We start from the raw sequence: 23,601 nt of genomic DNA on the forward strand, positions 1-23,601 counted from the left end.
CCCCTCCACCCCTCCGGCCCCGCCCCATTTTCCTTTCACGGCTGCCTATTGGCTACCTCGGCTACCACGATGAGCTCTGATTGGCTAATTCTTACGTCCTTCCCAAGTTCTTGCCCACTGCTAATACGAGACTCCCTGCCCCCCTCCTCGATAAGGGGCGGGACGAGGAAGCTCCGCCCCTTTCCCGTCCCATTCTCCCCACCCTACTTGTTCAGCCCAACCCAGAGGGAGGCCCGAGTTTTCCAATTGGTGAAGGGTTAGAGAGACGGTGCTCCTGATTAGTCAGTCCTCAGGAGGTGGACCGAACTGAGAGGAATAAGGAATTGAATGGTGAAAAAGAAAGTCAATCAGAGGCCGAGTCCCGCCTTCTGAGATTGGCGGGTAACCTAGCAACGTAGGCACCTAGGTGGTAACCAAGCATAGAAAAACTTGAAGCCCTCCTAGCGGGTGAGTGACCACGTGGGGAAGGGCTGGGGATGATGGGGAGATGTTGAATGGATCTAGCTCTCTCACCTTTGACTCTCTGAGGAATCACTAGGTCCCCACCGCGAGCACGTCCCCGACTCAGGACCCTGCTCTCCAGCCCTTGCCTCAGTCTGGACCTCCCTCTCGACCCCCTGCAAGAACTACTGAGCATCCTCTTTGGTGTCTCTGCCTCTACTCTGCCCCTCCACTTGTCCACTTCGTGGTCCCACTTCCTCATCTGTAAAACGTGAATGATGCTAGTCAAGTGGAATCACATCAGAGTTAACTACTTTCAAGTCAAATATAGGTGCTGGGAGGTGAGAGAGTAGTTTATAAGTCCCCTACCATTCCACCCCACGGCCTATACATCCCAAGGTGAGCATGCAGTAAAAGTGAGTGTTTAAATTAGGTAATTTGATTATACCAATTTTAGCGTTTTGTGCTAACTTTAGAACTTAACTCCAGTCCCTGTCCTTAAAATATGATTTCACTTACATACTTAAGACAAAAGGTTTGTTGTGAGGATTAACTAAGGCAAAAGGGACTTCCCTGGTGGTGCAGTGGTTAAGGCTCCATGGCTCCCAATGCAGGGGGCCTGGGTTCCATCCCTAGTCAGGGAACTAGATCCCATATGCATGCTGCAACTGAGAGTTCATATGCTGCAAATAAGGAGCCTGCCTGCCACAACTAAGACCTGGCACAAACAAATAAATATTTAAAGAAAAAAAAAAAACTTAGGCAGAAAGTAGAATAGTGGTTGCCAGGGGCTGGGGAAGGGAGAAACAGGGAGTTATTATTTAGTAGGTACAGAGGTTCAATTTGGGATGATGCAAAAGTTCTGGAGGTGGATGGTGGTGATGGTTGCATATAGATGTGACTGTAACAATTTAATGCCACTGAGTTTAAAATGGTTACAATGGTAAACTATATGTTATGTATATTTTACCACAATAATAATTTTTAAAAGCAACTATGAAGCTGGACAAAACTATCTACTGCTATATTAGCACTCTGGAGATAACCAAAGGCATACAACAAACTGAGAGCTTTATTCACAAAACCACCAAACTTCAACTTTGTGCTATACTCACCTGAGACTTCTCTGATTTCCCCACCCCCCAGTTATATGGGCATAATAATTCAACCAGGGCGAGTAGCCCCCTGAAAACCAATAGCTTCACTGCTTGATGGGGCTCACTTGGTTTGGAGGATTGCTGGCGAAAGTGGCAGTCTTGGCAGGACAAGAACAGGGAGGCCGGCAGCTCTAGCAGTCCAAGGTTGTAATTCTGTTTGGCGCAATGGACTGAAAGCTTGGAGTTGTGGGGAGCAAGGCAGCCAAAGAGGGCCTGATGAGCTCTGTGTATGTCTTGGTTGACTAGAGGTTATGCGCATGTGTAGCAGAGACCAGAGCAGGGCCCAAGCTGCTTACACATCCCTGGCCTTTGGAGCCTGTGTAGACGTGCTGAGTGCGTGCTGCACTCACCAGCGGAGAATAGAAGCCTTACTGGCTCAAAGTTTGAGCACAACCTCTGATCGATTTTTGGCTGAATGTTAAACTATGTGATACAGAGGCGACCCCCAGGAAACCAAGTTTAAAAATAAAAATATGGAAAAAAATGAAGCAGAGACATCAGTAACTGCACATTGTGGAGGAGAGCATCTTGACAGATTTAGTCCAGGAAGTAAATTACCAAACACCCAAGCAAAACAAGGACAACCATCATTAGGAAGGAAAAAAATACTGAGTTGCTGCCAATAAATAATCTTTCCTCTAAAATTTCAAGTGTTCAATAAAAATTGTGAGATGTGTGTAAACATACTCAGAAAAAAAAAAAAGCATTCGACAGAAAGTATCTCTATGTGTCCCCAGATGTTGGCTTTAGCACACAGACTTCAAAGAAGCTATTATAAATGTGTTCAAAGAACTAGAGGAAATCATGTTTAAATAATTAAAAGAAGGTGGAATAACAATGACTCATCAAATAGAAAATATTTAGTATTCCAGAAGAGATTGTGATAAATGAAGATGCACATTATAATCCCTAAATCAGCCACTAAGAAAACAACTCAAAAAATATTTTGAAGATCAACAGAAGAATCAAAAGAGTAGGCTAAAAACATTTAACAAAATAAAAGGCATTAAAAACACAACACAGGAACAAAAAAAGACGAGATGACACAAATAAAAAAAACAATAGCAAAATGGTGGATGTAAACCCAACTGTATGAATAATGTAATGTAGATTATTAAATGTCAATGGAAAAAAAACACTTCACTCAAAAGGCAGAGATTGCCAGACTAGATTTAAAAAGTGAGACTGAACTATACGCTGCCTACAAGAGAGTCACCTTAGAGTCAAAGAGATAAAGGAGTTGAAAGTAAAAAATTGGAATCCATGCAAAGAGTAACCATAAGAAAGCTGGAGAGGCTATATTGCTATCAGATGAAATTGACCTTTAGACAAGAAATATTACTAGAACAAAGAGGGACATTGTATATTGATACGAAGGTCAATACGTCAGGAAGATATAGCTAAACTGGTCAAGAAAATAAAAAAAACAAATTACCAAAATCAGAACTGCAGAAACTTAAAGAACTATAAGGAATATTATGAACAACTTTATACCGTAAAAAGACAACTTAGATAAAATGAATGAATTCCTAGAAACACAAATTATTGAAATTGACCCAAGAAGAAAGAGAAAATTTGAATAGACCTATAACAAGTAAACATTGTATTAGAAATCAATAATCTTCGGGAATTCCCTGGCGGTCCAGTGGTTAAGACTCGGTGCTTTCACTGCCACGGGCCTGGATTTGATCCCTGGTCGGGGAACTGAGATCCCGAAAGCTGCACAGCTTCGCCAAAAAAAAAAAAAAGAAAATTTAAATTAAAGGGGTGAGTCTTTCCTGCCTACTCATTTGCTAAATTCTCCACCTGTACTTTCCTCTTTCCCTAGAGAAAAGAGCTCGGGGCAATGAGGCCACTGCACTACCTGATTTATCCCTCAACATATAATCATCACCATCCCTCCGCTTTGAAGAGAGCTTCTAACTCTCCAAAGGGCTTTCCCATCTATTAAACCATCCCTCGTCCACTCAGCTCCCTTTTGATGTGCCTGGGACAGGTGTTGTGTCCCAAGATGACAAAGAGATAAGGGACTTGCCTAGACTTATTCCAAGAGCCCCTGGCAGGGGAGAGCCATGCACCCAGGGCTCCTAAGACCCAGTCTGTGAATCTGATCTTGATTCTGTAACTGATGGCGGCTTTAGATGGCACCTAGGTCAGCTTGTCAGACAGAGCTGGACTAGGCTTGGGCATGCCTTCCTTTGAATCTGGATAGAGCACTGGACTTAGCATGGGGGAGGCCAGGAGTTTTATAGGGGAGCCAGGCCACTGTGGTCTAGACCACTGGTTCTCAACTAGGGGCACCCTACGCACACCCCACAGAGACATTTGGCAAGGTCTGGTGATATTTCATCTCCAACCGATCGGAGTTAGTGGTGGGAGTAGGGTGCTACTGGCATCAAGTGGGTAGAGGCCAGGGAAGATGCTAAATATCCTACAACACACAGGACAGCCTCCACGAGAAAGAATTATCTGCCCCAAGATGTCAATAGTGTGGAGATTGAAAAACCCTGTTCTACACTGGTGTTTTCACACAAGACAAGTGCCACACACATACACATACACACACACACACACACACACACACACACACACACCCCTTTTCCCTTCAGTCCCTAGTTAGTGGAACTGAAAGCAAAAGGGATTGAAAATCAAGATTGCTTGAAACATAGAGCATCAAGGAAAAGTATCTCTTTGACCTTAGTTCTCAAATAATAGCAGCAAGTTATGTCCTATGACCAATCAAATGCCTTTAACATGGGGGCTTTTGAACACAAGTGGTTTTTTTTTTTAACCGCAAGCCAGACAAAGAAATACATTTTCCTCCTTGACCCAGCACACGCCTGTTTAAATTCAAAAGAATACTTACTACACACAGTGCACTCTGATATTTTTCTGTTCTATTTCATTTATTTTTAATGCTCGTCTCAACAGGCAAATTGATTCCACCACTTACTAAAGGGTCATGGTTTAAAAAAGACTCTTCTGCAACATAATCTGTCAGTCAGGCAAAGCCACTGTTTTGTGTTTGATAAGATAATGATTTAAATATATTTAAGTATATATATATCTCTAAGTGGGGGGAAGTTTATTTTAGAAGAATCTAAATTCACTGCTAAGAAATTCTTCCTTCTGTCTGAAACAACCAAAGTGATACTATCCACAGTTAGATATAAGCAGAAATAAACACGTTGAAAGCTACACTGCCAAAAGAGGAATTAAAAATTGTGATGAATTCATTTGTAAGGAGGAAAGAGACTGGAAAATGGTGAGCAGTTTAAGGGATCTCTGGCCTCCTCCATTACTAACAGAAAGTCATGAATAATGCAGAAACCTGAAAAATTAAGGGCAGAAAGAGTAGGACTTCCCTAGTGGCGCAGTGGTAAAGAATCTGCCTGCGAATGCAGGGGACACTGGTTCGATCCCTGGTCCGGGAAGATCCCACATGCCATGGAGCAGCTAAGCCTGTGTGCCACAACTGTTGAGCCCATGTGCCACAACTACTGAAGCCCATGTGGCTAGAGCCCATGCTCCACAACAAGAGAAGCCACTGCAATGAGAAGCCCGCGCATGGCAACAAAGAGTAGCCCTCACTTACTTGCCACAACTGCCCACGCGCAGCAACAAAGACCCAACACAGCCATTAAATAAATAAATATATTTATTTTAAAAAGGAAAAAAAAAGAACAGAAATAGTAAAAAAAAATTGGATCCATGTTGGCTCTTTATAAATCTTTTTGCACAAAAACAAATATATATTGTTTTGAGGAAAAATACACATTCTATTTTAAGAAGTATTCAAACGTTAATATTAAATTGTATCATTTTGGAAGTCATCCTAAAAGCTCAACACGATTAAGTCAGGACTTCATTTCACACTCAACCACAGTTTTATCAAGCGTGGATTCTGTTACTGTCCCCACATTACAGGTAAGAAGCCTGAGATGCTTAGAGACATTAATTGACTTGCCTAGAGCCACATAGTGAGGAAGTGGTGACCCCCTAGGATTGAACTTCAAACTTCTCTGACACCAGAACCCACAAACTTAATCACTGTGCAATAGGCTCATGTCTTCCCATTCAACTTCAGAGGTGAGGGTCCAAAAGGTCAAGTGAATTTGCCCAGGGCTTATAGCCATGGCCAGTGGCTGGTAAAGAGTTGCTCATTATAACCAGCAGCTTACAAATCTGTCCCCGGGAGCACACACCCTTCCAATCTTGGTCAGTATTCAGGGTCCCCTGTCTCCAAAGCACAGGATGACACTGGAGCCTCCGGCCACAGAGCCACCATCACTGATGAGATCCAGTCTGTTAATACAACCAGTGTTCACTGTGCCAGCTCCAGCCCAGGAATCTTCTGCAAGCCAAACGTCATCCACGAAACATGGGTTCTCACAAAGGACAAAGAGAGGATCGGGTAGTACTTCAAAAAAAGTGGTGATGGGGGAATTCTCTGGTGGTCCAGTGCTTAAGACTCTGCACTTCCAACTGCAGCAGGCACAGGTTCAGTCCCTAGTCCCTGGTCCCTGGTCAGGGAACTAAGATCCCGCATGCCGCGTGTTGCCACCACAGGACAAAAATACAGCTAAACCATGAAAAAGAAAAGAACAAAACAGATTGAAATCTTTTACCTTAAAATTCCAAGCCCTGCGTCCAGGGATGGGAAAAACCCACAGGGCAGATCTTGGGCCACCATTTTCACTATCGAAATGTGACACTATTTTCTGGTTCCAATTCAGGACAGAACGTGTTTTGTGAAATACCATTATCCTATGAGGCCAACATCTCCCCGTGAGGAAACGGGGCTATTGTTAAAGCTGGGTTTGCCATCTCTTCATTTATTCCATAGTGATTTCCTGAGCGCCTACTGTAGGATAGTTGCTTGGGACATAGCAGTCTTCATCATGAATGTTCTGCCTCTTTCCAGCCCCTCACCCTCCCCGCTCTAGGCCTGGAAGGCTCAGATAAAGCCTACAGCGTTCTGAAAAAAAAAGCTAGCTGGGTGGTTCACAGGCCAGGGGGATTTTTCCTGAGCTAAAAGGAAAAATACTGCTACTCCAAAGGCAAAACCTCTGCCCATTAACCCAGCAGGTAGGTGAAGGAATCAGAACGAATGTGGGAAGACATTCTGGAACCTTTTTGAAACATTGAAAATGTTGAAGTATGTGGGCCGAGTGATGGGATTCAGAATGTCCTGCTGGAGCAGTGGAGGAGCTGAGGGTGCGGGGCGTGGAGACTAATATCACCCTGTTTGGTCCTGAGGGATGGCTGGTTAGCCAAAGACGGGTAAGATTCCTCAGAGGAGGAACAACCTAAGACAGGCACAGCCGCAGAGGGGCCAACAGGGGTGGTGCATAGAACCTTCCTTATATCACCGTGTTTGGCCCTGGAGGATGACTGGTTAGCCAGAGACGGGTAAGATTCCTCAAGGGAGGAACAACCTAAGACAGGCACAGTCGCAGAGGGGCCAACACGGGTGGGGCACAGACCCCCAATATCTGAGAGAGGTCTCCTGCCCCCAGGGCTGTTTTGCTCTCCACACCCAGCTCAAATCCACACCTGCTCAGCTCGGACCCAGGAGGCAAACAAGGATCATTGCCCCAGTCATGTGAGGCCTTTGATTGTTTATGAGTGTAACCTGAGAATGTTAGCCCACGAACTCAATAAAAGCAACCTGGGATGAGTCAGCAGGGCTCTTGATCCGAGAGGTCTTGAGCCCCCGGGTCCCACTTTTCTCTTCAGTCTGTGTCTGTGTCTTCTTCAAGCTTGCGGCACCCGTCACTCACCTCGAGTCGCTGAGCTGGTCTCGGCAAACGAAGCGACCAGGCATCCCTTAGCCATTAAGGACTTCTCTGAGCCATAAGCAGGACATCAGGATACAGGTGAAAAGCAGGGAGTGTTAGGTCTTGAAGGCGGGCTGGGTGAGAATTGTGCCTCTCAGAAACAGGACAGAACTGTCAAAAGCATGTGAAATCAGCTATGCAAATTGTGAAATCCACCACGTGTTATCAAATTTATGGCTGGAGAGTTGTTCATAATATTCCTTTGTTGTCCTTTTAACATCCATGGGATGGCCCCTCTTTCTTTCCCGACATTAGTACTTTGTCTCTTCTCTCTTTTCCTTAGTATGTCTGTAACATCTCCCTGCCGCTTGCTAATCTTGCTTTTTAAGGACAGAGATCTGGTCTCAAACTCATCTTTCCTGGGTCACAGTATCTAGCCAGAATGAAATAACATCAGGATGTAGACACTGTTATCTTCTGTTTAACGAAAGTGAAACAGATTTTCCAGTTATGGCAGAGGTATAAAGTTGCCTTTTTGATGAAAAGTACTTAAGGATGGAAGTGTTTTTAAAGGAAATAATTGAGTTGATAATAGTGCATCTTGGTCTAGAGATTTGGCAGAAATCACAAAGGTAGCATTCCAGCGAGAGAGATTTGGGCAACAAATTAATACCAGCTGTTATAGGGACTTCCCTGGTGGTCCAGTGGCTAAGGCTCTGCGTTCCTAATTCAGGGGGTCTGGATTCGACCCCTGGTCAGGGAACTAGATCCCACGTGCCGCAACAAAGACCTGGCGCAGCCAAGAAAATTAAAAAAAAAAAAGAGAACCAGCCATCATGAAGGCCTCTTTCCTGACCATCGGTTCTTCTCCATATGGTGTGGCGTCATACTGCCTGAATCCCAAGCCATGATCAGTTACACGGTATGTTTTGGTAACCCGCTGATTATAAAGTTCCAAAGTATGGTGAATGATTGACCCCAAAATATAAAAATCAATGAAAGAGGACTTCCTAGGTGGCACAGTGGTTAAGAATCCACCTGCCAATGCAGGAGACACGAGCTCAATCCCTGCCCCGGGAAGATACCACATGCCGAGGCGCAACTAAGCCCGTGAGCCACAACTACTGAAGCCCACGTGCCACAACTACTGAAGCCCACGTGTCTAGAGCCAGTGCTCCACAACAAGAGAGGCCACTGCAGTGAGGAGCCCGCGCACCACAACAAAGAGTAGCCCCTGCTCGCCACAACTAGAGAAAACCCATGTGCAGCAATGAAGACCCAACACAGCCAATACAATAAATAAATAAATTTATTAAAAAAAAATCGATGAGAGATGATTCAAAGCTTACCCTAAAATAATTTAATCCCTCTCCCTCCCTCACCTGCATTCTGATAAGCTTTTTTTTTTGTTTTTTTTTTTTTGGCCACGCGGTTTGTGGGATCTTAGTTCCCTGACCAGGGATTGAACCTGGGTCCCTAGTAGTGAGAGCTCAGAGTCCTAACCACTGGACTGCCAAGGAATTCCCAAGAGTTAGCTAGTATTTAAATGGCATTTCTTAAAATGAGATGCCCAGCCCCCAAACACACACACACACACACACACACACACACACACACACACACACTCTCTCCAGTTTGTTTTTTTCACAACTTCTGACTTCTCCATGGACCAGTGCTGGATTTGTAGGATACCTGTAGGTGTTGGGTTTTCTTCTCCTTTTTCTCCCCGGGGGGAAAATATAATTTACCGCAAACCTTTTTTTTTTCTCTCCAAAATGTTCTGAGGGGGAAAGTAATAAAACATCCAACAAGCCCATTTGAATGAAAACGAGGTATAATTTGCATGATAAAGATGTATTTCCATTTATAAAGTTCATCAGCAAAATTAATGCCAAATAAAGGGAAGATCCAATTAAAGTCTCCCCTCCATTAGCAGCCTTGTTTCACTCTCAGGGCAAGAATTTTAAAAGGAAAGGCTCAAGTTAGAAATGATTTAAATATTAAGGTTGGTGGCATTAAAAAGGACATGAAGTGATCACATTAGAATTCAAGGAAAAGAGATTCTCCAGTGATTTTTGTCCTCAGTCAGATGCATTTCCCCCAATCCCAGTTCCACCAGCTTTTTCTTGTTCACCCAAATGAGCTGTCAGGAACTGATGGGTGTCATCATAATCAAAGAAAACAACTTTGCCCTTTAAAGCAAAAGAGGTAATTTGGTTGAAGGCAAATTGGAAACATTTCACATAATGTTGTATTTGCAGCTGCACTCTCTAAAGAACTTGAGCATTTTGATTTATGCTTGAGCGCTTTGGGGAATGATGGGGAGAAGTGCGTTCATTAAACACTGTTCGTGTTCCTCCTGTGGCCGTGGGGCAGAGACCCTTCATTCCCAGAGAAGCTGAGGAAGCTCCGTGGCTGTCCCTAAAATGTTATTTTCAGGAAAAGCCTAAAGGTACTCACGAGATTGATTGGGGAACAGGAAGCAGGTAGGAATCAAGGAGATGAAAGATAATGCCCTGCTGTCCCAGCCCTCAGCTCCCAGAGGCTTCTGATTGGGGATCTATTTTTTCCTGGCCAAGGAACAAAGCATCTGGTCTGGCTGACTTTCTTCCAGTTCTTTGTTGCTTTAGGTGTTTCTTGGATTCCCTCCCCTTCTCCCTGTTTACTCTTTGCCTTGCTGAAGGGAAGGTGTCTGTTGTGGCTTCAGACTTCACTTCCTCCTCCCTTGCATTCATTATCTCCATCCCCAAGATCTCCCTGGAGCCCCCCTTGACCTTGTGTTGTCAGTTGCCTAGCATATTTTGCTAGCTAGGGTTCTTTGATTGCAAGCAACAGAAACTAACCCTGGCTAAGCAAAACAGTGAAGGAAAAGCTGAAGAACCAGCCCCCAGACAGGACAGCAGCTAAGGAGGTTCTGAGGATCTTGGTGGCAGAATCTTCAGGAACCCATCACTGGGATGAATCAGGTCCTGCCATTTCTCATCCATGAGTCACTCTTCAGGGCTCTTAGAAGGCAGAGATTAGGATTCTTTGATTGGCAGTCCCACCAAGACTGCACACAGCGGGAGAGAGGATGAGATCCTCAAAGGAAAAGTGGGGTGCTGTCACCTGACAGAGAGGAAGCAGGTCATGGGCAGTCCGAGACACCCTTGCCCACTGTCTGCTCCAGGTATGGCAGTTATGGCTTGAGTTTAAAACCGAAGTCTCTGTCCTCCCTTCCAAACTACCCCCCCCCCCCAATTTCCCTAGATTCTCAAGGGGCCCACCATTCTCTCCCATTCCCACCCAAGCTCAAAACTGTCCTTCACTCATCAAATCCTGATGGTTCTTTCCTCAAAACATTTCTCACAGGCTTCCTAGGTGGCGCAGTGGTTAAGAATCCGCCTGCCAATGCAGAGGTCATGGGTTCGATCCCAGCTCCAGGAAGATCCCACATGCCGTGGAGCAACTAAGCCCATGTGCCAAAAAAAAAAAAAAAAAGAAAAAATATTTCTCATATCCACAGACAGTGTATGAAATTGAAACGGCCCAAGTAACCTGTAGTGGTGGCAGCAGATCTCTCTCCAAGATGATGGTCAGTTTTTTTCAGTGCTGGGAATTCAGTAGAGATCAAAATTGATGAAGCCTCTACCGTCACTGGAGCTTACTTTTTAGGGGAGGAGACAGACAGACAATAAACAAACAGGTCCATAGAGAGATGTCAGATGATGAAAATTAACCTGGGGAAAAAGTAAACAGGATAAGGGGAATGGGGTGTGGGGTGGGGAGAAGGAGAGGGTTTATATTTTATGTAGGGAGTTAGTAAAGCACTCACTATGACACTAATTGAGCAGAGAAGAAGTGAAGAAACACAGTCTGCAGATATTTAGAGGAGTATTCCAGACTGGAGGGACAGCAAGTGCAAAGTCCCTGTCTGAAGTTGGAGCATATTTGACACATTCAAGGAACAGCAAAAAACAAACAAAAAAAAGAGTAGTAGCAGTAGCCAGATATTGTAGGGCTTTATAGGTAATTGTAAGGGCTTTGGCTTTTATTCTAAATAGATGGGAAACCATTGTAGCCATGGTGTGCTGGTAAATGTTTAACAACCAGTTTGGTGGAAAGGTGTGCTGATTTATAGCATTTGCCCATTTCCATGGTGTAAATACTCCCACCATGGCTGATTTCAAGCTACCAATGGTTTAACAACCAACTCACAAATATCCTGAAAATTTAGCAATCAGCTCTTATGAGCTGGATTTTGAGTGGAGGAGTGAAAGGATCTGACCTTTTAAAAGGTTCCTTCTGGCTGCTGCAATGAGAAGAGACTGTGGGGGAGGAGGGCAGAAGTAAGGTGACCATTGACGAGGTTATCACAGTCATCTGAGTCAAGCATGATGGACACTTGGAAGGTCCAGTGGCTAAGTGACATCAGGGACAGCATTCCTGCAATTCTCTTAATTATTCCTTCTCATTCACAAAGTGGCTGCCATTGCTCCAGCATTAAGCCCAAGTTCAGGGAATGGAGGTGAAGCCAACAATGTCTTTCTTTTGTATCAGGAAGGTATAAGTTTTCCTGGAAACCCCTAGAAAACTTATCCTATTTCATGGGATTTCTTTGGCTTGAACTGTGTCTGTAGCCACTGCTAACTATAAAGGAATCTGAGAAGGTGGGCAGTAAGTATTTCCAGCCTCTATAGTACTGGCAAACAAGAGGGATAGGATTGGGAGATGGTGCCTGCCACAAAGGGGCATGGCCTTATGAGAACCTATAACAAGAATTTGACCCAGCCTGGAGGCCAGGAATGGCTTCACTGAAGAAGTGAGACACTTGAATGAGATCTGAGTGTCAGGAATTCACTTAGGAAGGAGGAGAGAAAAGAGTGTTTTGGGAAGAAGAAATAGGATGTGCAAAGGCCCCGAGGTGGAAAGTTTACAATATCCCAACTGATCTACTGCCAACAGCCCTTTCTCTGTAAGTCATCCATTACAACAGATCTTTCTCAAAGCCTGATTTTATCCTGTTACACTTTTCCTGAAATCAAAATGGATCCCAATTTCCTACAATAAACTCCAAAGCCCCCACTCTGGCACTGATGGCTGGTCATAACATCCACCTGTTCTATGAATACAACTTTCTCCCCTTCCTTCTGTAGTCGTTGAACCTTCACGTGTGCATGTTTCATATCCCAAACTAGGTTACAAACTCCGGGAGGACAGGAACTGTACCTTGCATCTTCTTTTCTATCCCCAGAGGCTCAATAAATACCCAAATAGATGACTACAGGGATGATTTTTATTGCAGGGAGCAGGAGCGAGTGTAAGCAGTCCAGTTAAGAAGCTCTTTAATGATTCAAGTGAGCGATGTTAAGGCCGTTACGCGGTGGCAGAGAGGCTGCTGAGAAGGAAATGGACTAGGAACTCTGGAGGAGAGAACACAGATGAGTGGGCAGTCCATTGGATGTGGGGGAGGGGGAGGAAGAGTTTAGGTGGCACTCAGGCTTCTGGCTTGAGCAATTAGGGCGGCAGCATTGCTGATCATCAAGACAAGGGATAAGGAATGGGCAAGGTGAGGGGTGGGGGCATGGTGGGGTCCATCTTCAACACGGTGTGTTAATCCTGGGCAGCAGGCGTTCATTAGGTGCAGCTGGACCTCCAGCTGGACCCAGAGATGCAGACTGGGAAATCGCTGAAGTCCTGGACTTGGGATTTCGTTTTCCCTGGGCTAATAATATTAGTTATTTATTGAGTACTCACAGTGTGCAAGATCTGTGCCCAAAACTTCCCACGTGATGATCCCCGTTTAATGACTGAGAAAGCCCAGGCTTTAGGGGGGATTAAATAACCAGCCCAGGGTCCCACAGCAAGGATCTGAAACTCAAGTGGGGCAGCTGCAAAGCTAGTACTCTTAGCCATCATGCCAGAGGTGCAACATCAGTTATTGATTTTTGATATCCACCGTGGATTTTTTTCTGGAAGTCTTTTAAATAACCTTTTAACGTTGTAATAATTATAGATTTACAGAAAAGTTGCAAAGATAGTATAGAGACTTCCCATGTGCCCTTCATTCAGGTCCCCCTGATGTTAATATCTTACCATGGTGTGTTTAGCAAAACTAAGAAATTTACATTGGTATGATGCTATGAAGTAACCTATCGAATTTATTTGGATATCACCAGTTTTCCTGCTAATGTCCTTTTTCTGTTCCAGGAACGATTCATTTTAAATATATATTTTTAAAAATTGAAGTATAGTTGACTTACAATATTGTGTTACTTTCAGGTGTACAGCAACGTGATTCAGTTTTATATATACACATATATGCATACATATATATATGCTATATACATATATACAAGCTTTTTCAGATTTTTTCCATTGTAGGTTATTACAAGATATTGAATATAGTTCCCTGTGCTATACAGGAAATCCTTGTTGTTTATGTATTTTATATATAGTAATGTGTATCTGTTAATCCCATACTCCTAATTCATCCCTCCCCCCTCCTTCCTCTGTGATAACCATGTTTGTTTTCTATGTCTGTGAGTCTGTTTCTGTAGCAAAAAAGGATTTTAAATTGTACTTTGAAGTCATTGTTCATCCCCACCCTGATTTTTTAAATCGGTTCTTAAAAGGCAACGCACATGCGCTGTGCTGGTCCTAGCGCTCTTGGCTCTCAGCTCCGTTATTTCATTACTGTGTGGCCCTCCTCTGCTCTGTCTCCGGCTGCCGACCCCTGCAGGCTGCATTGCCCAGGCTCCCTGATCAGCTGGTTTCCCACTGGATTTTGTCAATTGGAGACATTGGTGCTAGATCGGAAGGCCGGAAGAAGGGAGAAACCAGATTTCTGCCCTTCTCTCTGCTTTGGGCTGCATTTCCGGCAGTGGCCATGGCTCCACTGGGGCTATAGTGACTCCTGGACAGGAAATAGCTGTGGCTCCAGCTTCCGCCAGGGTGACCCTGGTCCCCAAACCCACCCCACCTCCTTCTGCATGGCTTCCTGCCATTGACAACGGCTGGGTGGCTTCCCCTTCCCCTGGTTGGCCTCTCAACTCTTCCATCACCCATGGAACGGGTTTGCTGTGTTTAAATACTTAGAATGATGTCTGTATTCCTGGCTGGTCCCTGCCTGACACATGTGCCTGAGAGCCACCTCCCCACTTGGTCCCTTTACCCTTGGGGCCCTGACACTGTCACAAAGGTAAAAACTGCTTTCCGTGAGAGGTTCTGAGTAAAAGCTGCAGAGCACCTAAGATGAACTCTCCCCATCAACAGTTTACGGCTGCTGTGGCCACACCAGCCATCCCGATGTCAGCGTCACTCTGCTGACTGCCTACTTCTTCCTCTTTCAGGGTTGCCAGAGGCAATAAAAGCAGGAGGCCCAGAGAGTCTACCAAAGTCTCGGTCTCTCAGGGCGTACAAAGGCGAAGAAGGCCGCTCCTAAAATGGCTTTGGATGTCCTCGCCGTGGCCCCTCTCTACCAAGGCCCTGACATCAACAAAATAAGGCTGATAGCACAGACAACCAAAAAGTCCACCACCCCACCAAGACCCCTGGCCCCCGCTAAGACCAAACTCACCACCGTCGAGACCAAGAGGATCATGTCCGTCCTGGACGAGACCATTCACAAGGTGGAGCTGGTGACCCTGCTGTCTTATGTGGCGTCCAGTTCCAAGAATTCGGAGGGGATGCTGGGGGAGGACATCATGAAAGCAGTGAGAGAGCACGAGGACCTTTGCCAGATCCTCCTGGATCGCGTCAGTTACCTGCAGGAGGAAGAAAGGCAGTTGCAGGAGGAAGAAGAGTCCGAGGATGAACCGTGGTTCCGAGACCGCGTCCTCGCCATAGAGGTGCAGAAATCCCACCTCCAACCACTTATGCAGCAGATCAAAGAATCCACCAAGAACATCGTGAGACTGCTGCTCAGGAACCCCCAGGCTGCCAGTCTGTTGCAGGCGCAGACCCTGGACAGAAGTGCAGAAGCCCAGAGTTTTATTGATAGCCTGGTAGAACTCCGAGGATTCCTGTTTGAGAAGCTGCTCACTAGTCCCATGGAAGCCAGAGACAGGACTCAGTTCATCCACGACATCACCCGCCGGAATCAGAGGAACCAAGAAATCATTGACACTCTGGAAAATGAATTGGCAGCCTGCGTGAGGAACAGGGATGCAGAGGTATCGCTGCACAGCATTAGTCAGGGAGCGGCTCAAATCTTTTGGCAGTTGGGTTTTTTTCCTCAGTGATTTAAGTAGCTGTTTTCATTCATTTACTCCACAAATAATGTTTTGAGCACTTACCAGGTGCCAGGTCTTATAAATGATGAGCCCACATGGCCCCAGCCTCATGGAGTTCATGATAGGGAAGGTAGGTCTTAAAGAGCTGACGTAATTACAGTTTTGAGAAGTACAAGGAAGGGTAAGTATAGGTTGCTACAAGAGAGTGTTACAGGAAATCTGAACTTGGAACTCAGGGACGTTGAAGCCAAGATAGGAAGAATGAACCAGGGAAGTGAACCAGAGAAGTGAGGTAGAGAGGGACCTTCCAGGCCAGGGCTGAATAGTAAATACTTCAGGCTTTGCTGGCAGATCACACAGGACCTTTGAGGCCTAATCAAGGAATGTGGTCTTTGTCCTGAGGACAAAGGGCTGGTGGGAGGGGGTGGAAGCTCTCGAAGAATTTTTAAAAGGGGAAAGGATAACATGATCCCAACCTAATGATAACCATTTGGGGACACATACTTATGTGTTATTCTTTACATATGTTTTCTCAGTAACATCTTACAAAGTCCCTGGGAGGTGATGTGTAAGTATAGGTTTGGCTGCTAAGACAAAGAGACCCCAAATAATAGTGGCTTAGTCAAGCTGGAGATGTATTTCTGTTTAACAGAGAGCTGGCATGGAAGCTCTGCTTTGTAAACTTGTCAGGGGCCCACATTCCTTCTTCCTGTCTTCTCTGCCATCCCCCACCTGGACTTTTAAGCGTGGACCCAGCTTTCACCCATCACATCGCCACTGGTCCAGCCAGCAGGAAGGAGCAAAGGGGAGGAGGGGGCTTTGTCCTACCCTCTTGGAACATCACCTGGAAGCAGCATTCATACAGTTTTTAGCTGCACCCAGTGCTAGAGATGCTGGGAAAGTGGTCTGTAGCTGGGGCCACGTTCCCAGTGAAACATTCTGCTCTACAGCCTTTCTGGGGAGAATAGGTCCTAGGGGACAGCCAGCCAGCACTGCCACATTTTTCCCGTCCTGTGATAGATGAGAGATCAAGACCACACACCCACCCCAACACACTAGCTCAGGGGGTGCCCCCTTCCTTATGTTCTCACTGACTTTGTCCTGTACGGCATCCATCAGGATTTGTTGATGACTATTTGTGTGATGATTTGATGATTTGATTGGGGTGTGGCTCCCCCACAAAAGGACAGGGACCTCATCTCCCTTGGCCCTCCATTGTGTCCCCAGTGAGCCTGGCACAAAAGGGGGACATGGTAGTTATTTGCTGAGTGGAGAGATGACAGGTTCCTGGGTGCTCAGTCAGCAGAGATCACTCATAGGTTGGAGGGGTGTCACCTAGGGACAGGGAGAGGACCCCCAAGTGGCTCTGCTGGTCTCATTCGGGTGGTGGACACAGCTTGGGGCTGCCAAGTTGGATGGATCTGGGTCAAGTTCCATTTCTGCCAGGTGGGCAAATTTCATCAGGTCCCTGGATCTCAGTGTAAAATGAGGGGGTGACACCAATAAGGCATGTTGAGGGGTCCACAAGCAAAGCTCTGACTGCTAATAGTACTGCCTGCTTCAAACCCAACAGCTGAAGGTTGAAGGCTTGCCCACAGGATAGGCTTGCCCCGAACACCCTCCCCACCCGGCCTCCCACTCCCAAGTCTGCAGGCGTCAGCCAGCTGCAGCGCAGGTGTGCACAGAAGAGACTCGCACTTGTGATCAGCCTTTGGAGTTTCTTTACAAACAGCCCCACCCCCAACCCCAGTTCCTGGGTTTTGGGGTTTTTTTGTTTTTTTTTTAAATTTTTTGGCCGCACCGTGCCGCATGTGGAAACCTCCCTTGACCAGGGATTAAACCCGTGCCCTCCACAGTGGAAGCATGGAGTCCCAACCAGTGGACCGCCAGGGAAGTCCCCAGTTCCTGTTTTAGAACTGACTGAGAAGCCAAGCCAGGCCCTCCAGGGGAGAGCCAGTTGCCAATCCCTGTGGTGTGTGTCTATCTCACACCTTCGTGCAGTGCACGAAGTGTCTCTGCCAACCGGGCACTCCACTGCTGAGCCCCAGGCAGGAGGGTTGCACTGTCCCAGACCTCTCCTCCTGTGGCCCGGTTCAGGCACGTCTGGAAATAGAGGGTGGTGGACACGAACATGGGCTCTGGATCAGACAGACCCGGCATCAAATTCCGTCTCAGCTGCACAACCCCAGGCAGACTCAGTCCCCTGAGCCTCAGTTTCCCGGTCTCTAGGCAGGCTGTCCCTGTCCTCATCCGGCAGACCGGGGGTAGGATTTGGCGAGGTAGTAGCGCCCCGCCCTGAGGGAGCTGCAGGCTGCCAGCCTCTCCTGTATCATAGAGCCTCTCTTCTTCCTGGCCCAGGTGGAGAAGGAGAACTTTGTGATCCAAGAACTGAAAAACCACCTGCACCAGGTGCTCAAGTTCTCAGAGAACAGCCTCCTTCGCACCAAGCAGGAGGCCAAGAAGCAGCAGAAGGTGGACTTCCGGGCCTCGCAGGCCAGGGTGGCCAAGATCCAGCAGGACATCCTGCTGCTGCAGTCGCAGTTCAACAACCTGGTTATGGAGAACCGGGAGCAGGAGCAGGCGCTGCGGAAGGTACCCTGGGGAAGCGGGGTGGTGGGGGCAATGGGGCCACTGGGGTGGGGGGGGGGGGCAGAGGGAGGGCCAGGTGCAGGGTAGGGCAGGGCAGGGCTGCAGGGGAGAAGCTCCCCAGGGAGGAGGGTGCAGGGAAGCCTGGGATGGACCCAGCAGCTCTCTGGAGGCGGGAGGGAGCAGCACACAGGCCCAGGGACTGGGGGCAGAGAGATCAGGTCCTGCTTCACGTCAGCTCTGTGACCTTGGGCAAGTTCCTGAGCTCCTCTGAGCCCATCAGGGAAGATGAGACCCACCTGTCCTGCAAGGGAAGTGAGGGTGCAAAGAAAACTCTGGCAAATCACTTAACTCCCTCCAAGTCTTAGTTTTCACATCTTTAAAATGAAAGTGATTGAATAGGCCTTAATGAGTTATTACGAGAATTAGATGAGATGATGGGTAGACAGCTGGTGCCTATTAGGTGCTCAATAAATATCCTTTTTTCATCTGCCTTCTCCATCACCTCAGCCAGGACGCAATGTGCTTCTGAATCCCTTTCCTCACAAAGGGCACCCTTTCTAACACTTGTTCTCAGGTTTGTTTTCTTTTCACAACACTTTATAGCGTCTGATGGAAGCCCTGGGCCTCTCCTCCAAGAAAAGGCACAGATGCACATACACACGGGGCGGGGGGGAAATTCCTGGGTCACAGGCCCCTGGAAGCCAGTCCATCTGTGGTGCCCAAGTTAAGAACTCTTGCTCTGTAGGACTAAGCAGCTGATTTATTTTTTTTTAATTGAGGTGAAATTCACATAACATGAAATATAACCGTTTTAAAGTTATTCAGTGGCACTTAGTACATTCACAATGTTGTACAATCGCAACCTCTATCTAGTTCCAAAGCATTTTCATCACCTCCAAATAAGAGCCTGTACTCATTAAGCAGTTTCTCCCACTTCCCACCTTCCTCCCTCCCCCGAGCCCCCGGCAAACACTAATCTACCTTCTGTCTTTCTGGATTTGCCTGTTCTGGACTCTTCATGTAAATGGAATCATACAATACGTGGTCTTTTGTGCCTGGCTTCTTTCACTTACCCTTGCATTTTCAAGGTTCAACCATGTAGCGTTTACCAATACTTCACCCCTTTTTATGGCAGAATAACTTTCCATCGTGTGTACAGGAGCTTATTTTTTTCAAGCTCTTTATTGGAATATAATTGCTTTACACTCCTGTACCAGTTTTTGAGGTATACCAACGTGAATCAGCTGTATTTATACATATATTCCCATATCCCCTCCCTCCCTGATCTTTTTTTTCCCCGCCTCTCCCTCTCCCTGATCTTTTTTTTTTTAATTTATTTATTTAATTTGTTTATTGGCTGCGTTGGGTCTTCATTGCTGCACGCGGGCTTTTCTCTAGTTGCGGCTACTCTTTGTTGCAGTGTACGGGCTCCCCATTGCAGTGGCTTCTCTTGTTGTGGAGCATGGGCTCCAGGCACCTGCACTTCAGTGGTTGCGACACACAGGACTCAATAGTTGTGGCTCACGGGCTCTAGAGTGCAGGCTCAGTAGTTGTGGTGCACGGGCTTTAGTTGCTCCGTGGCATGTGGGAATCTTCCCAGAGCAGGGCTTGAACCCAGGTCCCCTGCATTGGCAGGTGGATTCTTAACCACTGCGCAACCTAGGAAGACCCTCCCTGATCTTTTAAAAACAAAATTAGATCACGTTCCTCCACTGTATCTAAGTCCACACAACAGCTTCCCCTCTCCCTTACACTAGAAACCAAACTCCTTCCACTGCAGACACTCTCTCTGCAACACAGCCTCTCACTCTGAACTCACCGGGACCATGTTCCTCCCTGGCCGCACCATTCCAGCCACAAGGGCTCAGTTCCTACTCTTTAAACATCGCAAGCTTGTTCCCACCTCAGGGCCTTTGCACCTGCTGCTCCCTCTGCCTAGAAGTTCCTGGAGCCAGACTGCTGGCTTCAAATCCAAGCTCTACCACCCATTAGCTCTGTGATCTTGGGCCAACTGAGTTAGCACATCTTATCCTCCTCGTCCTCATCTGTGAACTGGAGAATGTATCTCGTGGTGTGGATTCAGTAGGCGAGGCGGATGCAGGGCCTGCTGATGCCAAGTGGGCTCAGTGCTGTTTATTGTTAATATTAGTCCAACAAACTATGACTAATTGAATTTTTTTTAGAAAAAATATAAAGTGGAAACGGAAATTGAGAACTGGATCCAGAAATACGACTTGGAGATGAGTGAAAAGCAGGTATTTGTCTGCCTAAGTCTCTGTCAAGTGTGTTTCTCAAACCCTCTAGGAATGGGGGTGGGGGTGGGGGTGGGAAGAGAAGCCCTAGGATGGTCCGTGGTCTATGCCAAGTACAGGGCCTCCCCAGAGTGGCTTCCCTGCCCCTTCCTTAGGCTCAAGTGTTTGTCAAGGCTGGGACAGTGAGGGGAGTGGTGGGAAAGCAAGGAGCCAGAAGCCACGAGCCACTAAGATGTGCTTGACTCCAGGCCCAAAGATCTTGGCTCCAACCAGTGTCAACGTCCCAGACTCCCTGTCTCTCCTGCTCAGCTCCTGCTAGCAGCCCCCCAAGCCAGGACTCATCCCCGCCAGATTCAAGCATGAGCTGGCCTCCATCTCTTCACTCAGTCACTCAGGAACTTTCTACCGAGCTCTTAAGATGTGCCAGGTGCTGGGCTCCAGCGGTGAAGAAAGCCCCCATTGTCATTTGGAGGTTCTACTCTAGTGGCACTTACTCACTGTGTAACCTCAAGCAAGGGACTTGACCTTTCCCAGCCTGTTTCTTCATGTGACCAACATGGGCAGTAACACCCTCACGGGGACCATGGTGGGGATTTAATGAGTCACTTGTCACAAGTGCTTGTACAGCACAGGATCTGGTCTGGAGGAGGTATTTGGGGAATAGGAGCCCATAAAACGGGGTGCCCTTAAGCCTCCACTCAGCTCTGTGATAACATCGGTGGCCCATAGCTCCGAGTTTGGGGCCGAGTTTTGTGGCCTGATGAGCGCTGGAGGCAACATCAGCCTCTGAGTGGTCAATGTCAGGTGTGCTGTCTAACCCTAAGTGCTCTACGAAGGGGGAGACGTTGGAGGCTGTGCTATTGTCTCTCTGCTCCCAATGAGGGTGGTGGGTTAATGATGGCAGAGACCGAGTCCACTTAGCTCTGTGTCCTCTGGAAGTACTTTGCTTCTGGTAGATGCTTGGTGGGAGGAAGGGAGAGAGATAGGTGTAAGTAAGTTACAGCAGGAGAGGCTGTGGTTAGACGTAAGGAAGCGCTGTGGGACTCAGTCTCCTGAGAAAGGTCCTCTCTGGGTATCTTTGTGAAACGGACAGCTTCAGTGGCAGGAGCTGGCCTTTCTTTATGTCCCCACTGTGTGCCTAGTACCACATCTAGGACGTTGCATCCATCCCGTCATTTATTCCCGGAAATAGTTCCCACCTGTGCTCCTGGGTTTGGAACTGTCCCCATGTTTCAGGTGAGGGAAAATGAAAGCTTGAAAAGTGAAGCCCCTCAAGATGTGGCTGAGCTAGGACTGGAAGTCCAGTCTGCCCAGCGCATAAGCCGTGTTCTTTCCTCACTCCTGAATTATTTCAGCTGGGTCCCACCACAAACTCAGACGGACCACATCACCTCTCCCATTCTCATCTGGGCCTTGGATGCAGAAAGGCTCAGTATAGGTGGCATTGCTGGAGCAGAAGTGCCTTCGGGAAGGGTAGGAGCAAAAGAGGGTAGCAGGCGGCGCTCTGTGCCTGGAGACCCCCACCCCCTGCCTCTCACCCCAGGACGAGTACGAGGAGTTAGAGGTCATCCACAAAGAGGAGATGCTTCAGCTGGAGGAGCTGAAGAAACGGCATGATGTGCTGGTGGAAGAGTTCTCCCAGATCCAGGCCGAGCGGGAGGTCAGTGCCAAGAAGAGGCTGGAGGACGAGCAGGAGATAGTGCGCATGGTGAGGGCCGCCACGCTCATCCAGGCCCTGTGGAAGGGCTTCCTGGTCCGCTCCATGCTCAGGTCCAAGAAGAAGAAGCGGAGCAAGAGCAAAGTGAAGAAGGACAAGGTCAAGGAGAAGGGCAAGGGCAAGGAGACAGGCAAGGAGAAGGAGGAGAAGGGCAAGGAGAAGGAGAAGGGCAAGGGCAAAGGCAAGGGCAAGGGCAAGAAATGAGTCCTCCCCGCCGCCTGCCCAGGACCCTGCACTCACCATGCTCTTCCCTCTCACTCAAGAGCTGGCCCTGAAGCCCCTGGGATGCGGAGCCCTGTGATTCATGGCTTTAACGCTTTTTCCAAATTAAAAATCATTTTAAACCACAGCCTATAAATACACTTCACTTTACGCAGGGCCACTGGGTGTGTGTCCATGCTGCAGATGCTGTTTCCACGAGGGGAACACGCAGGCTGGGTGTCAGCACGTAACCATGCCTTTGTTTACCCTCAGTGGGAAGCCGGACCCTGGGCTGCAGCCCCCTTGGTCCCAGACCAGAAGCTGCCATGAGTGCGATGGACACGTCACCAACCAGGGCAGCTGGGTGTGGGTCACAGCCGCCCACAGGGGAGGGCGGGGCAGGCAGAGAACTCCAGGAGGAAGGGGGAGGGTCTCAGGCAGCCCTCAGCCCCTCAGCCTCAGACACTGCCCTGGGTATCAGTTTGCCCACAACTTCTCCCCCGTTTAGCACTGTCAAAGCTCAGGGGTCCTGAGGTCATAAACCAGCAACCTCCCTTTGGCCTTATTTGGTGTTCAGGTAGTTGAACAATATATTTTTAAATTCACCGCTGGCATTTTAAAAAAGTCTTCATTGAGTTTGTTACAATGTTGCTTCTGTTTTATGTTTTGGGTTTTTCTGGCCACAAGGCACGTGGGATCTTAGCTCCTCGGAGACCAGGGATCAAACCCGCACCGCCTGCACTGGAAGGTGACATCTTAACCACCAGACCGCCAGGGAAGTCCCCACTGCTGGCCTTTAAAAAATCAGAGGCTATTGCTTAGAAATGCCTTTTCTGGAAAAATGTCATCATCCAGAGAGGCCTGGCCTGCATTTCTAAAGGTGAGCAGCAGCGCTCCCTTTAGGTGGCAGAGAGAGGCTGCCCCAGTCCCCACCACGCCCAACTGTCTTGCAGCCACCACAGCCCCAGTGTCAGTTGCCCCTTATCATCGTCGTACTTGGGCCGTTGCTTCCTTTTTTTTAGTGCAGTTTGGAAAGAGGCGTTTGTGGCCAATGTCTGTTAAAACACAGCGGGAGGGAATAAAGGCAAATGAGAGCTGAACGTTTCAAGTAAAACTGAGGAGGGAGGGAACGAATGCTTTGTGAGAGTTCTAGGAAATTTAAACATCCTAAATACTGTTTGTGCCAGGAGTGCAGCTTGCACGCTTCCCTCACGGCCCACCTGACACATGCAGGCATCTGCACGTGCGCCC

The 23,601-nt window shown here is 47.5% G+C and overlaps 1 protein-coding gene across 2 annotated transcripts; it reads left to right on the top strand.

Moving 5' to 3' along the window:
* The first annotated feature begins 349 nt into the window (after window positions 1-349).
* Window positions 350-22,353, top strand: IQCD (IQ motif containing D). Of its 2 annotated transcripts, XM_057746631.1 has the most exons (6): window positions 350-447; window positions 14,710-15,531; window positions 17,950-18,183; window positions 20,364-20,435; window positions 21,976-22,233; window positions 22,294-22,353. In XM_057746631.1, exons 2-6 carry the CDS (start codon window positions 14,803-14,805, stop codon window positions 22,351-22,353), a joined length of 1,353 nt encoding a protein of 450 aa, XP_057602614.1. In that variant the 5' UTR covers window positions 350-447; window positions 14,710-14,802. The 2 variants fall into 2 exon arrangements, with proteins under 2 accessions (XP_057602614.1, XP_057602615.1); XM_057746632.1 differs by lacking the exons at window positions 350-447; window positions 17,950-18,183; window positions 20,364-20,435 and having other exon boundaries at window positions 14,803-15,531.
* The last annotated feature ends 1,248 nt before the right edge of the window (window positions 22,354-23,601 follow it).

Source organism: Hippopotamus amphibius, chromosome 8 (genome assembly GCF_030028045.1).
Source record: "Hippopotamus amphibius kiboko isolate mHipAmp2 chromosome 8, mHipAmp2.hap2, whole genome shotgun sequence".
NCBI lineage: Eukaryota > Metazoa > Chordata > Mammalia > Artiodactyla > Hippopotamidae > Hippopotamus > Hippopotamus amphibius.

What these genes read in the sequence shown, in the direction of transcription:
- IQCD (XM_057746631.1), top strand. Translation starts at nt 14,803, where the DNA reads ATGGCTTTGGATGTCCTCGCCGTGGCCCCTCTCTACCAAGGCCCTGAC. An exon ending in TGAGGAACAGGGATGCAGAG is followed by an intron (nt 15,532 to 17,949) that starts GTATCGCTGCAC and finishes TTCCTGGCCCAG; the next exon opens with GTGGAGAAGGAGAACTTTGT. An exon ending in AGAAGCGGAGCAAGAGCAAA is followed by an intron (nt 22,234 to 22,293) that starts GTGAAGAAGGAC and finishes AAGGAGAAGGAG; the next exon opens with GAGAAGGGCAAGGAGAAGGA.